At 30.0% G+C, this 14082-nt stretch overlaps 1 protein-coding gene across 1 annotated transcript in view; it reads left to right on the top strand.

Moving 5' to 3' along the window:
- Positions 1-14082, top strand: part of LOC111618986 — a 140704-nt gene that overhangs the window by 114259 nt on the left and 12363 nt on the right. Inside the window, exon 17 of the mRNA XM_023360615.1 lies at positions 4989-5106. Within this exon, the coding sequence (XP_023216383.1) occupies positions 4989-5106 (118 nt within the window). The remainder of the gene's footprint in view (positions 1-4988; positions 5107-14082) is intronic.

Raw genomic sequence — 14082 nt, forward strand, 5'->3', positions numbered from 1 at the left:
TATTATTTTATATAACAGTGGGAATTCATAAATATAAAACTTTTACTCCTGTAAATTTTTATATAAATAAATTTTACTATTACTCATGATTTTATATATTTTTTTTTTTATTAAGAGAAAAAAATAATCTATGATGATTACACATTTAGTATTTATTTTTAGATATTCTAAATTCCTAAATGTATTATTTATTACTAAACATATATTCATTAGAATCATTATTTTTAACTTACAGTTATAATATGGAAATGAAATCAAGAGTCATGGCAGTGATTCCATGCCAAGTAAAAAGTCACTGACTGACTCTATATATATATAGGAGGAATCACAGTTGTTGATTTTTGGGGTTGATATATCTGCCCCAAACACATAATAATTCTGAATATCTTGTTCAAAAGATAATTGTTTTCTTAATGTGCAGATTTTCAAATTTTTCTATAAAGGGGTTGCAGAACTGTAAACACTATGAATGTATGTCTCTTTAATCTGAAATTAAGTTCAGTAGACTATCATTAAAGCTTTCAGGTTAGACACTTCTTTTATTGTTTTCACAATACAAGAAGTGTCTAACCTGAAAAATGTAATGATAGTCTAGTGAACTTAATTTCGGATTAAAGAGACATACATTCATAGTATGTAATAAGTGTTGATTTTGGTAACCTGGTATATGTATCCTGCGTCTTGAGACGCAGTTACCATAAGTGATATTTAGAAGAACTGTAAACAGTTGAAATGAGCTAAAATTTTCAAAAATGCTCTATTTTCTTCTTCAATTGGCACTGTAGGCATTCCTAGAGAACAAACTTTTGGTTCTAGAAAGTTCAAATATTAAGCTTGTTATCACTGAGGTGCTTGCAAAACTATCAGATCAGGTCTAATTGGAGTTATTGTACTGTTATTGCTTAATTTCATGCTTATAAGGATAAAATTTCATTGAAACAAATTTTTATTCAAAATGTTATCTGGAATAACAAAGCTCAAATTTATATGAATTAAAAAAACATAAAACTTCAAAGTGGTATCCACAAGATTTTTATTATTGTTCCTTAGGTTTGGTGCTTTAAAACAAAAGTTATCTTTACCAAAGAAAAACTCCCAAGAAAAAAAAATTTTCTGTCATTTAAATTATCATAACTTTTACTTGGTGCAATTTTTTTTACATTACAGATGTTTCTGTTTGGATTGAATAATTTTCTAAGATGAACATTTAAAATAAAGAAAGAAAAATTATAAAGAAATTCTATTTTTGTTCTTATTGTGAAAGATGAATTTTTAGTATGTCCTATTGGGATGAATGCAAAGTAATTATGTAAGGAGAAAAGTAGTACTATATGTGTTGCCATTGAAAACTTTATAAAATTACTTATTTAAAATTTTAGCTGTACAAACAAAATTTTTGTATAATTAACTTTTAATTTTATAATCTAGAAGTTGTATTTTAAATTGAAAATATAAAAACTAGAATTCTTTAAATTTGAATTTCTAATTTAAATTTTTTTTAATTTTTAATAATTCACCAACAACTGCTGTAAATCCCTGGCTATAATTTGGAATTAATAATTATAAATTACAAATGAATTTGGCACTAGAGGGATACATTAGGTGCCATCTCATATTAAAATTAATAATTATAATTTTTAATTAAATAATTTAGATTAAACTGGAAGAAAAGAATTGGCCCAACGTGGGACTCGAACCCGCAACTCCTGCTTACCATGCTGATGCATTGCCAGTTACACTACCTAGACCTCTGGTTTGATCTCTTCTTCCAGTATATTTAAATGTTAAGCTATAACCATCATCGGCACTGTAGTAACCAACTGAGGGTGCGTTCAGTGCCCTCGTCCAGTAAACGTTCACACAAGGCATTTAGTCAGCCATCACATACCCAGCAAGGCGTAGATGTGCATATAAACATCCCTACAAACCTGCCCTCTAGTGCCAAATTCATTTGTAATTTATAATTATTAATTCCAAATTATAGCCTGGCAGTTGTTGGTGAGTTATTGCATTACATTGGATTTATAGGGATGTTTATATTAATTTTTCATAAGAATCCAACAGTTAGATTTAACAAATTTTTTTTCTATTAAAGATAAACAATATTTAGGAGGAAAAAACTAGAAAATTATTTTACATGCTTAAACACACTTTCAAATTTTGACATTTTTAAAAAATAAAAATTATGGTTTTACAGTCAACCTCCCGTAATACGGTAAATACGTTCCAGTTTTATGAATCTATTTTCTATGAGTCCTTAAATGCATGAGCCAGTCACAGCCCAGCACGTATGCAGTTTACTGACTAAGGCTGTTTGAAAGGTTTCTTCCATAAAATTAATCAATTCTAGACTAATTTGACTCAACATTTCCAAAATACTTATAATTTTTTGGGAATAATCCATATAAACTATGCTATAAACAAAAAATTGTAGGATTACTTACCGAGTTGCACCGTTCGACGATGCCATTGCTTAAGCTTGTTTTCGTCATAGAGCTTGTTATCAAATGGCACTCGCATGCTTCCTGATAAATTTTTTTTTTTTTTTTTTTGCGAAAAATTAGCTGAACTTTGGAGACATAATTAATATAAATATAATTTTTACGGACGTTAAATATTAAATGGTTTTTAGTAGGTCTGCTGCTCGTTTAAACTCGACAGTTCATACAATATCAGTCTAGATTCGACCAATCCTGTTGCGACACGAGTTGGCAATGATGTTTTACCGAATTATAGGAGTTTTTTTCTTTTTTTTTTTTTTTAGCATGTTTGTACAAATACTGTCGCAATTTTTTCGCCATGATATAGGAATCCGAACTATATGAACCCATTTTATAGGGGGTCTACTGTATTTGAAAATGTTTTAAAAATAACAACAACATTTTTCACGAGTTCATGAGTAAAATGAATAATATAATTGTTTTAAAAAATAATGATGATTTTTGTTCTTACTTCATATAAAAAAAGTTTTTTTATTTATTTTGAATTAGGAATTAGTAATAATTTTTTATGAATTTGTAAAGTTAAATACTGTATAAATTATTTACCATACTTTCTTCATTCTAAGACATGCTTTTTTTAAATTTGTTTTTGCTTGTGTAAAAGAGATTTATCTGATGTTTGCAGTTCAAAAGAGCAATCAACAATTTTGCAAGCAGTATGTGTTATCTATGCTTGGTGCATAATACATTTTTGATATTACTTAATGGTCACATCAGTTCAAATGAGTTTTGTTGGTAATGAACATTTATTTTAAATTTTATCTTTATCATTTAGTTTCTTCATAACAACATTATGATGCAACATTATAAAAAAAGTTATTGTATACTCGAAAGAGCATGCAAATACAGTTGTTAAACATTGCCTATTTCATGGAATTTGTATTATTCTGCTAAGTGATGTTTATCAAAATGTAATAAAATTGACTAGTGGAGCACAAAACATTTTATTCCAATACCAACTACTGTATAAAAAATAGATTACAAAATTTCTTTGTGTACCACATTTAAGATAGTAAACCGAAGTCCTGATAACTTGGCTCTTGATGAATATCCATAAGCTGTCAAAGAACTATGAATGACTCTTAACAAAGTAAAGTTGTCCGTGAGCAAAGATAGGCGAGGGAAAGTAGGAAAGTTACTACAAAATGATCAGTGGACACAGTGCAAAAAATTTATCAGGGTCATACATTCTTTCATAAAGTACCTTTCTGCTATGTGATGCCCAGATTTGTTCCAGGGTTATCCAGAACATACATAAAAGAAAGACATTGGCTGTACACAAAGTGTTTAGCCAGCAGAAAAGAGGGTAAGGGAAAGGGGAGGAAGAAGGGGAGAGAGGAGATAGACAGAGAAAGGTAGGATCCCTCTGAATGGCATACATAAGGCTACATGCCTTCTATGTTTGATGTTGGCATGCAATTTTTAGGCTGCAATGCCATAGTCCTCCAAAGGTCTAAAAGAAAACCTGAGTGTAGCAAACATCAATAATTGAGTGCCACCACGAATAGCTAAGTGTAGAAGTTAGTGTTAAGTGGCTATTAGTAGGAAGACTTATATCTACTTAATACTAATAAAACTGAATGCGATCGCAAATCTTAAAACTACTTAACAGCTAGATAGATAGAGCGAAAAGCAAATGAACACAATGACAAACTATATGAGACAAACAGACCAACAAAAACAAACGAGCAAGACCCCAAAATTTTATTTATTATTTTATTGGTCCTTCAGAACAGTAGGATGATACCGTTAACCTAGTGTTTTTCAACTTTCGGCTAATAGTGATACTCCATCTTGGTATTTATTTTTGTTGTTGTTGTCCCAGCTACTTTACCAATTAGAATTATTGTGCTGTTAAATACTATGTTTTGCAGCATCCTAGTGTGCCACAGTACTCCAGTTGAATACTACTACCTTGACCTTTTAGCCATTCAACCATCAAACTTTGAATGTTGCAAAAAGTTTGTTATTGACTATATAAAATGGTAGGAAAATTTCTAAATTTTGGAACTTGATATGTTTTTGGATTTGATGATCCTTTCAGAAGTTAACTTATTGCGCATCTGCAGCCCCACTTTTATCTAGTGATGCCTAATTTATTTAAATCTACTGGAAATCTAGAAAGTGTTCAGCTAACAAAAATCTTTAGCATAATATATGTATATATAATTTTTCCTCCAGAACAGTCAATTTCAAAAATCGGTCTCTTAGAATCAAGGAAATACAGTATATCAAATCTGCACATTTTCAAATGAATATTTTATTATGTTTTTTCAATAGATAACCTATATCAAAATTAATAGGTTTTTCTTTTATATTATTTACTCTGAATTGTAATTAGTATAAAATTGTTAAGCTATTATTAAATTTCTGTTAGTGGTAATTTATTCATTCACACTATACCATTGTGAATAAATTAATAAAAATTAATCAAAAATTGAAATATCGGAATAAATTAATATGTTGATACTTACAATTATATACAAATTACAGGCTGAACTTTATGCAACTTGTGAAACACACTTGAATTGCCTACAAGTAATATCAGATCACTTGACTAAAAGTGACAAAACAATAGGAAATGAAGATTTTAATCAATTAACAAGTAAGTAAATATTTTAATCTGAAATTTCTCTGTTTATAGAAATAGAAATATGTTATTTCCAGGAGGAATTTAAAAATTTTGTTTTTATTTTAAAAAATAATAATACAAGCATATATATTAAATCAAAAAAATTCAGCAGTTTTTAAAATTTTATTGAGAATGTCTTATATTTATTTCATTAGATATCAAAAATTATCTGGAAAAGTATTTAGAAAAATATTCTTTAAATTATAAAATTTAATGTATTGATAAATAGTGCTTGCTTCATGAATGAATTTCTCTTTTAGAAGAACATTTTCATTTTTATAATTAATATTAAACACAATTTGATTTTTTGTGAATTTACAATGATATTTACACACACACACACCCATGCCCATTGTTTTTTATTTCACTAAATGTATCTAATTAAATTTTTACATAGGTTTCATAAATATGAAAAATTTAGATTATTTTAACTTTACTGTTAACTTGATATATTGTATAGGAGAGCCTTGATTATCTAATGTTTGCATTATCTGAGACAAACCTGTAAATGAATATATTACATCTCTTATAATTTATAAAAGTTCTGTCATTTATGCATATAAATACTTTAGTACTTTTAACTCTGCTGTGAGTGACTAATGCTGAAGTAACTTTTTTGATCTTTCGTCTTATGGCTACTAAAAGGTCTTTTTATGTTATTTATAAGGTTCTTTTATCCATGCTCATTGTGGGTCAGCCAGGTGGTGAGGGATATCCTGACACATCCAAGACAGATCACCTATGAAAAATGATGCTAAAGTGATTGCAGAACATTGCATCAAAGAAGGGAGTAACTGCTATAAAACAAGCTATAAAGACTTTTTTAACAAAAGTTTAAAATGCTAACATATGTTATAAAATTATTTTTCTGTTCCCTTTTTGGGTTGCAATTTGAAAAAATTGTAGACCTATAAATTCCCTGCTGTCATCTGTCTGTCTTTCCTTAATCTCGAGAACAGAGTTAGATAGATAAAAAATGAGACTAGATATGAAAACCTTAGGGGCAGGACTTCCAATTAACTATATATAAACTTTCAGTTTGAACCAGAAGTCACATTATTTCAATTCAAAAATTTACCCTGAAAAGAATTAGATAATGACTAGCATGACTCTCTTGCTAGCAGGAAAAGTATGATATACAGGGGTAAGGCGCTATTAATTTCAGGTAAATTAAATTTAATTAATTAAAAATTTCAGCCTGGTGTTGTGACATTGCCACAATAATTGTTCATACCATTTAACTTCAATTTGAGATAAACCATTCATGTTACAATTAACTACAATAATACACATTTTTATTCTTAAAACTATTGTATGTATTAACTATACAGATCATTTCATATATTTTGGCCAGACAATAAATATGCAGTATTCAAGTGAGCTTCTGGAAGTTTTATAAAGTTCACTAGTCTTTTTTTGGTGATGTACAGTGACCTTGTGACATGTTTAATAATCTGTTCTCTTCAATAAGTAAATAGACTGGACCCTGCTATTATTCATTTTTATATTATATTTTTAATCTACAGGAAATCTGTTACCAGAAGTATCCTGTAGATTTTTAGTGTCAGCGACAAACATATTTATAGCAAATAGATGTAAATAATAGGTAATTTGTATTTGAAATAAGATTGTAAAAAGAAGCTATGGTACCAGAGAATAGAATATTTATTTGGAGAAAAATAATACAAAATAATTGAAACAATGTTATTAAAACTCTTGCAAATAATGTTTCTTGGTGATATTTTGTTGAAACACTTTCACAGAAAATCCTGATGATGATGATAATGTGTTTTGCAGTGTTTATCTTGTGTTTGTAGTTGACACAGCTTGATGAGGCATGTTTTTTCAATGGCTAGTTTAATCTCTAAATAATGAAATTTATCTTCAATCGTAAATTGCCAAATACTGAAAAGATAATTATCTCCAATCAAATATCCAGTGATTTTCCCCCTCAGAATTTCAGCTTTTTATGGTTGAAACAGTTATTTAATGGAAAAGGATGTAATGTACTGGTACATAGTACTGTATATATAATTATTTCTAAAATATGTAGTGCAATTTTTTCAGCTGTTTGATGGGGGTTTTTTTTTATTGCTGAATGATAACAAACTTTTTGATCAGATTGATTCATGCCAGACATTATCATCATCTGTTTAAATAGATCAACAAGATAAAAACAAAGAGTTGTTTTATATATCAACTAAGAGATAACTCTTGTAGATTTATTTTTTCAAAAGTAAGCTTTTATTATGAAATTGGCTGAAGAATAAATATTATAACTTGACTATTGCATACAATAACTTGCCTAATTGAGAATGAAATTTGGCAACATTTTACCCATTGACACAATGTCAGTAAACATGTTAAGTCTTACTAATATTTTGTTTTGTTAGGAGCTGAATATTTAGACATGTGATATACTGTGTTTTATTTTTTTAATTATTTCTAATTATATTGATGAAAATCCCTAAGTAATAGAAATGAAAAGTTTGGTTTTAAATAACAGACACATATTCATTAATATTTAAATAAATTTATTGACCTTTTATATGAAAATGCATGTGATATGCCTTTTTTTACCAACTCATATTATGTCATATTTATTATGTCACATTTTTTAACAGCAGAACTAGTGGTTTTAATTGATTGCATGATTATTGATTTTAGATCATATTCAAATAAATTTTCTCCCTGTTTGACTTCTTGGATTAAAATTTTGTTTGAAACTGGCTTGATATAACTTCATATACATTTTGTCAATTCTTTATAGAATCTTTTTGATATTAATTTTAAAGAATTCAATTGCAGTGCAATGTTCTAGTTCAGAAATATTCATCTTATTTGAACCTTTCTTTAAAGAAAGCATTAATACAATAACAATATTTGTTTAACATATATATTAAGACGTTCCAAAATTGTATATTTATTTTTTAATAAGTTAGCTTATTATTTTGAATGTAGGTCTTTTTTGGTGTTACTTATTAACACTTCCCAGTCTACAGACAAGTCTTGCTCATCAAGTCAGTCTTCTTCTAAAAAACAGGATGAGTCTCACTTGTTCATTTTTCATGTTATTCTATGGAGCTGTATAGCTTAGATTCATCTATAGTTGATGTAGGAAGTGTTTTAATGAAGAAAATTATCATTTTTATTGCTAAGTACTGTGCATTGTTTGATGTTTTGTAACTATGTTCTTCACAAATTATTGGAGTAATTAATTAAATACAAATAAAACCTTATTATCCAGTAAAAGAACTTCAACAAAAATTCTGAACATTTTTGGCCTTCACCAAGGCCTGCCTCAGGTTTTTAACAAAACCAAATTCCAAAGTCAAATGTCAGAACAGTGATGTTTGAAAATCAATTTTTTTCTAATTTAGAATATCTCATCATGTAAGGCAAATTTATACAGTTGATTGACTAAAACCGTAAAAGTGCAATCATGTGATCCATACGAATTTTTAAGCCGTACATATTGTATAAGATGAAATTAAAATCTGTTTTGATAAAAACCTGAGGCAGGCCTTGGTGAAGGTAAAAAACGCTTGGGATTTTCATTGAAATTCTGTTACTGGATAAAAGGTTGTGTTTGTATTGATGTTTTGTAAAATGGTTACATGCAAAAAGTTATCAATCAACGAAGTTTTACATTTAATAAATGATGATTTTGGATCAGAAATATATAGATCTGATGTTGAAAGAAATCTGAATTCATTTTCTTTTGAAGTGCCAGCAATGTAAACACCATACTATTATGTTAGACTGTCCTTTTTTTTTTCTTTTTTATGATAAGATTTTCAATTAGTATAGTGTGTCATTCAGAAATAATTTTGAAATGCCATGTTATAGAGCTGGTCACAAAGATGACAAAAAATTTAGTGAAATAATGTATTTATTGTGCCATGATTTCATTGTGTTTTTGCTTGCATATATTCGTATATTTCTATATTTCTTAACATATTGTTGTATGCATTGAAAATGTCATCAATTGAATCTCCTGCCAAATATGAAATTTTTGCAATAATACATAATCCTAGTGTGTGTTTTATATATATATATATATAAATGTAAATGTTCGTTTGTTCAAAATCTTAAATCTCCAAAAGTTCTTAATCGATTGCTTTGAAATTGTGACACAACATTGCATTCGAATACTCAAGTGTTTTTATATTATATAGATGTTGAAATTTCTCCCACAGGGAAGAGGGACAAAATTAAGGCTTACCATGAAGAACTAGTTTTCTATTATAATATTTTAGATGTGGTTTTTTGCATTTTTGATTGCGTTTTAATAGGGTACGTCAAGAGAATATACATACATACATACATACATACATACATACATACATACATACATTCATTCATTCATTCATTCATTCATTCATTCTTGTATTGAACGTATTATAAAAATACATGCCCTGATCCTGTCATAGACACTATTGGGGCAAAGATAATATTTGTTAGGTACATAATAATACACTGTAGTATACATGCTGAATCAGTATTAACAAGTGAAGAACGTTATATCTATTTTTACAAAAAAATTTTTTTTTACAGTGAAGTATACATGTTGAGACTCAGTTTACACATTGTTAGAAATATAATTATAAAACAAAGTATACATGAGAATAAGAGAGTACAAAAATATAAGATCTTATTATATAAAATATGTCAACCACGCGACATCTTGTTACGTGGTGAAGTTGTTGTACATATAATAGAGGGAACTGACAAAACTTATGCCAGGAACAGTAGGCATCAGTTCAATAGCTTACTTAAGATCTGAAAAGTTTTTTGAGCAAGTCTTTTAAAAGTGCAGTAGATCTTGTTGGATCTCCAGATATCCACAGGTTGGCATGGCCAGTCAATGTCTAGGTTTGAAAGAGAAAGGCGGCGCTCCATTCATTCTGTCTCTGTAGATACACAATTGTAAAGATAGTGTAAGGCATCGTCTCTTATCATGTAGATGGGACAAAGGTCTGAGATCCTATTAATAAACCTTGCCAAGTAGCTAGCAAATCTTCTGTGGTTGCTTAGTAGTTGCATTGTGAAGTGATCAGGTACATACTATCTGATTTTGAAGAATTGTTTTAAAACTGGAACAAAGCGATAAGTGATGCTTTGGTTGAAGTTATTTTAACGTACCTGCCATTCTTTGATAGCCTCTTCCCATAGAATGCGTTTAAGAGTACAGTTGCTTATCTTCTGATAACTTGTAGGGATGGATGGATGGATCAAGGGCTGCCTCTTTAGTGAGCATGTCTGCCGCCCGCTCATTTCCCACCAGACCCTGATGAGATCTGACCTAAGCAATCTTGTAGTAGTTAGTTGACATTTTTAGTTGGTTTCTGATTTCAACTGCAATAGGATGCAGTTTAGTGCTGTTTATAATATTGTGGGCTGATAGAGAATCTGTGTGGATGTGAATTTCAGTATAAGAGAAGTTATTATTAGCCCATTCGATGGATTTGGCAATAGCCAAAAGTTCTGCCTGGAATACACTACATCTACTATGGAGTCTATATTTTTGATTGTGAATTTCCAAGTGTTTATCAAAGACTACGAAACTACAGATAACCTCACCATCAATCTTCGATCCATCAGTAAATATGTTGATGTCTGTGTTGGTATGTAAGTCAGTGCAAATCACAGTGTTGCTTTCTGGAGAGGTTGTTTGACAGAATGGAAAAGGTCGTTCAATATCCTCAGGTTCTATGTTAGTTGATCCAACTTGGACTGCTTCACCCCAGATGAGTTGATGTATCTTTGTCTTCCTTGTGATTTCAATATCTATGGGTAATTTGTGAGCTAAAACTTGAAGACTATTGTTGTTTATGGTCCGATATGCCTTGGTGAGAATAAGTAGGGCACGTCTCTGTGCGGACACTAACTTTCTTTTAGTGTGGACCTTAGAGACAGCCCAGCCTCAAGTACCACAAGCATAGCTGGTGATCGGGATGAAGATACTGTCATATATAATAGAAAGGGATTCAGGAGTGAGGCCCCAGTCTCTCAGGCCACCTGAGTGAACGCCTGAAAAATGAGCCCAGTCTGGGCAGTTGTGTATTCAACATGAGAATCCCACGATAAACGAAAGTCGAGGACAATGCCCAAGTACTTTAGTGATTTTTCTACTTTTATTGTTTTGCTGTTCATTCTTAAAGTAGGAGGTCTGAGATATAGATTGGGTTTTCTGTGCTTGTTGAATACTATTGCTTTAGTTTTATTCGCATTGAAGTGCAGTTTATGTTTGACTCCCCAATTATGGATTTGTTGTAGTATTGTGTTCCTTTCTTCTCTAGTTCTGCTCTCGATCTGCCAGTGATCAGCATTATCACGTCATCTGCATAAGCTGTGCATGAATTCTGTCCAAAGCTCTCCCTGAGAAAGGCTTCAAAAGTTAAGTTCCAGAGCAGGGGTCCATGTGTGGACCCCTGCAGACATCCTCTGGTAATATTCTTATGTACTTTTGTGCTGTCCATATTTTAGAATTGCTTCTCTGTCTTTGAAATAATTGAGAAGAAGTTTCAGTAGATTTTGTGGGCATTTAGCATGTCGAAGTTGTTGAGTCACTAGGGGCCACCAGGCACTATCAAAAGCCTTTGAAATGTCCAGGCTGACCCCTAGGACATATTTATTATCTTGTAGAAGGCTCTATATATTTTTGACAGAGGTTTCGATAGCATCCTCTGCAGATTTCTGAGGACGGAAACCGAATTGAGTGTTGCTTAGTTTGTGGTGATGTTCAATGTACCATTCTAACCTGTTTTTGATAAGTTTTTCTAATATCTTGCCTAAGATAGGTAGCAGAGATATAGGTCTAAAATCATTGCTCTGTCCGGGCTTAGGCACAGGGATGATCATTGCCTGTTTCCAGGTCTTTGGAAAAACAGAGTGCTGCAGGCATCTATTGTATAAGTCGATTAGATATGTTGGTATAATTTTCCAGAGGTAGAATGTACATACACTAAGAAGGGATTTTTCAAAAGTCCCTCCCGCGGGGAGTGTTATATATTTATAATAGATACATTTTGAGCCATAGCAATGCATGGCCAGATACAGCTAGTATGTATATATAAAAGAAGAATGAGGATCAAAGAATCAGTTATTTTCCCAAATGTTTTGTGGAATAAAATTTTGAATTGTTCATTACTATTTATATTTCTGAACAATTTGTACAAGATGAGTCATCTCCAACATAGTTACAAACATTTGAATAAAAAAAATAGATATTCCTCTAGTTTCTCATGCAATATCAATAGGAAGTAAGTAAGTTTTTAGAATGCATTGTCATTGGAGAGATGATGTGTAGTTCATATGGTAGCATACTAGAAAGCAAACAAGCTTTTATGCGATAGAAGACTGCTCCTCTATTGCTTAAAAAATTGAAACAACTCTTATCCACAAATAAGTTCATAAAATTGGTTTGTTTTTTGATCGATGAGGAATTTTTTGCTGAATTTTTTTTTTTTGGGCAATGCAATGTGGATGTTTGTGATTGTCTGAGTTTTGTAAAACAAAAAGTGCGGATTTGTTGTCTCAATGAATGATTTCCTTGCAGGATAAAAGCCATATCTCATGTCACTTTAACAAAAATAACTGGAATAATACAGATACGATGTTCCTGATCATTATCCATATTTAGCACTTGGTGGCTATTATTTCTTTGTGCTTTGGGTGTTTTGAATAGCAAAAACTTCAATAACAGCATAGTAAAAGAAAACATGTTCAATTGATTCCATGGATAAATACTTCAGTAAGCAAAAATTACATAGAAAAATGTTTTTGTATATTTATTTCTTGTTTGCTTTTGTTACCTAATTTATGAATGACTCTTGTATTACATTCTTGTTCATAATAATAATTATTATACTTTTATGCAATTTAAGTGTTTTGTTTTGACAAATTTTATTATATTTGCAAGAAATTGAAACAAATTAGGAGCATTTATAAAATTTTAGTAATCTAGATGAGCATTACAGTATGTAAAGATTATAATGTAATTAATAAAGGCTATTTGCACATTAACTAGTTATTACCTAGTTAAACATTCTGTGAAGTTTTGAAAATCATTTATTTTGGAGAGAGAAACTCCTAAACTAATCATATTGACTTCTGAAAACACTTAGTGTACTAAACATCTTCAGTTTCAAATTTTAAAGTTTGAAAAATATGATATAATAAAGATTTTCCTAATGAATTATGCTTCTTGGATTTGAGCAGTAATAGCTTTTAAGTATTAGCAACAAACTAAATAAAAATTTTCCTAATTGATTCTTGCAGTCTTAACTTTTTTAAACATTCTTAATTCTTGTAGAAGATAGAAAATGATATTGAAAATATTACATTATGGTATTAATGAAAGCTTATAACTTCTATACAAAATAATTTAAAATATTGGAAAAGTTTTAGTCATTTCTGGTTATTAGTTCATTCCCATATTTTGAAAAATTTTGCTCTTAAAAATTAATCTCTAAATTCAAAATTTAATAACAACAATAATGCAAACTCAGGAAATTGTAGTAATTTTGCCTTTGGTTTTAAATTAAAAAGTCAAATAAAAATATAAGGAAAAATGTAATGGATTGAATTGAAGCTTTATTGTGAGGCTCCATATATAATGGGCATTAATAGCACTATATATGACAGGTTCAATAAATAAGGTCAGCAGCACTACTAAAGAAAAATAAGTGTTTAAGGTTGAGACTGATAATATTGAAAGAATATAAATAATGCATCCATGTATCAATATTCATCCCTGCCAGATAGATTTGTGTCTACTGTGTGGTTTATAAAATGGTCTCTCTCATATCAAACTGCACCAGAATCAAACATTGATCTGTTTAATTTTTGACAGCCACAAAAGCATTAGACTTAGTGAGTCCATTGCAAGATATATGCACAATATAGAGAAAGTTGTGCAAGTTACTGCTTGCAAGTAGATTCAAA

The sequence above is a fragment of the Centruroides sculpturatus genome, unplaced genomic scaffold (genome assembly GCF_000671375.1).
Source record: "Centruroides sculpturatus isolate CEXI.00-Female unplaced genomic scaffold, Cexi_2.0 scaffold241, whole genome shotgun sequence".
Taxonomy (NCBI): Eukaryota; Metazoa; Arthropoda; class Arachnida; order Scorpiones; family Buthidae; genus Centruroides; species Centruroides sculpturatus.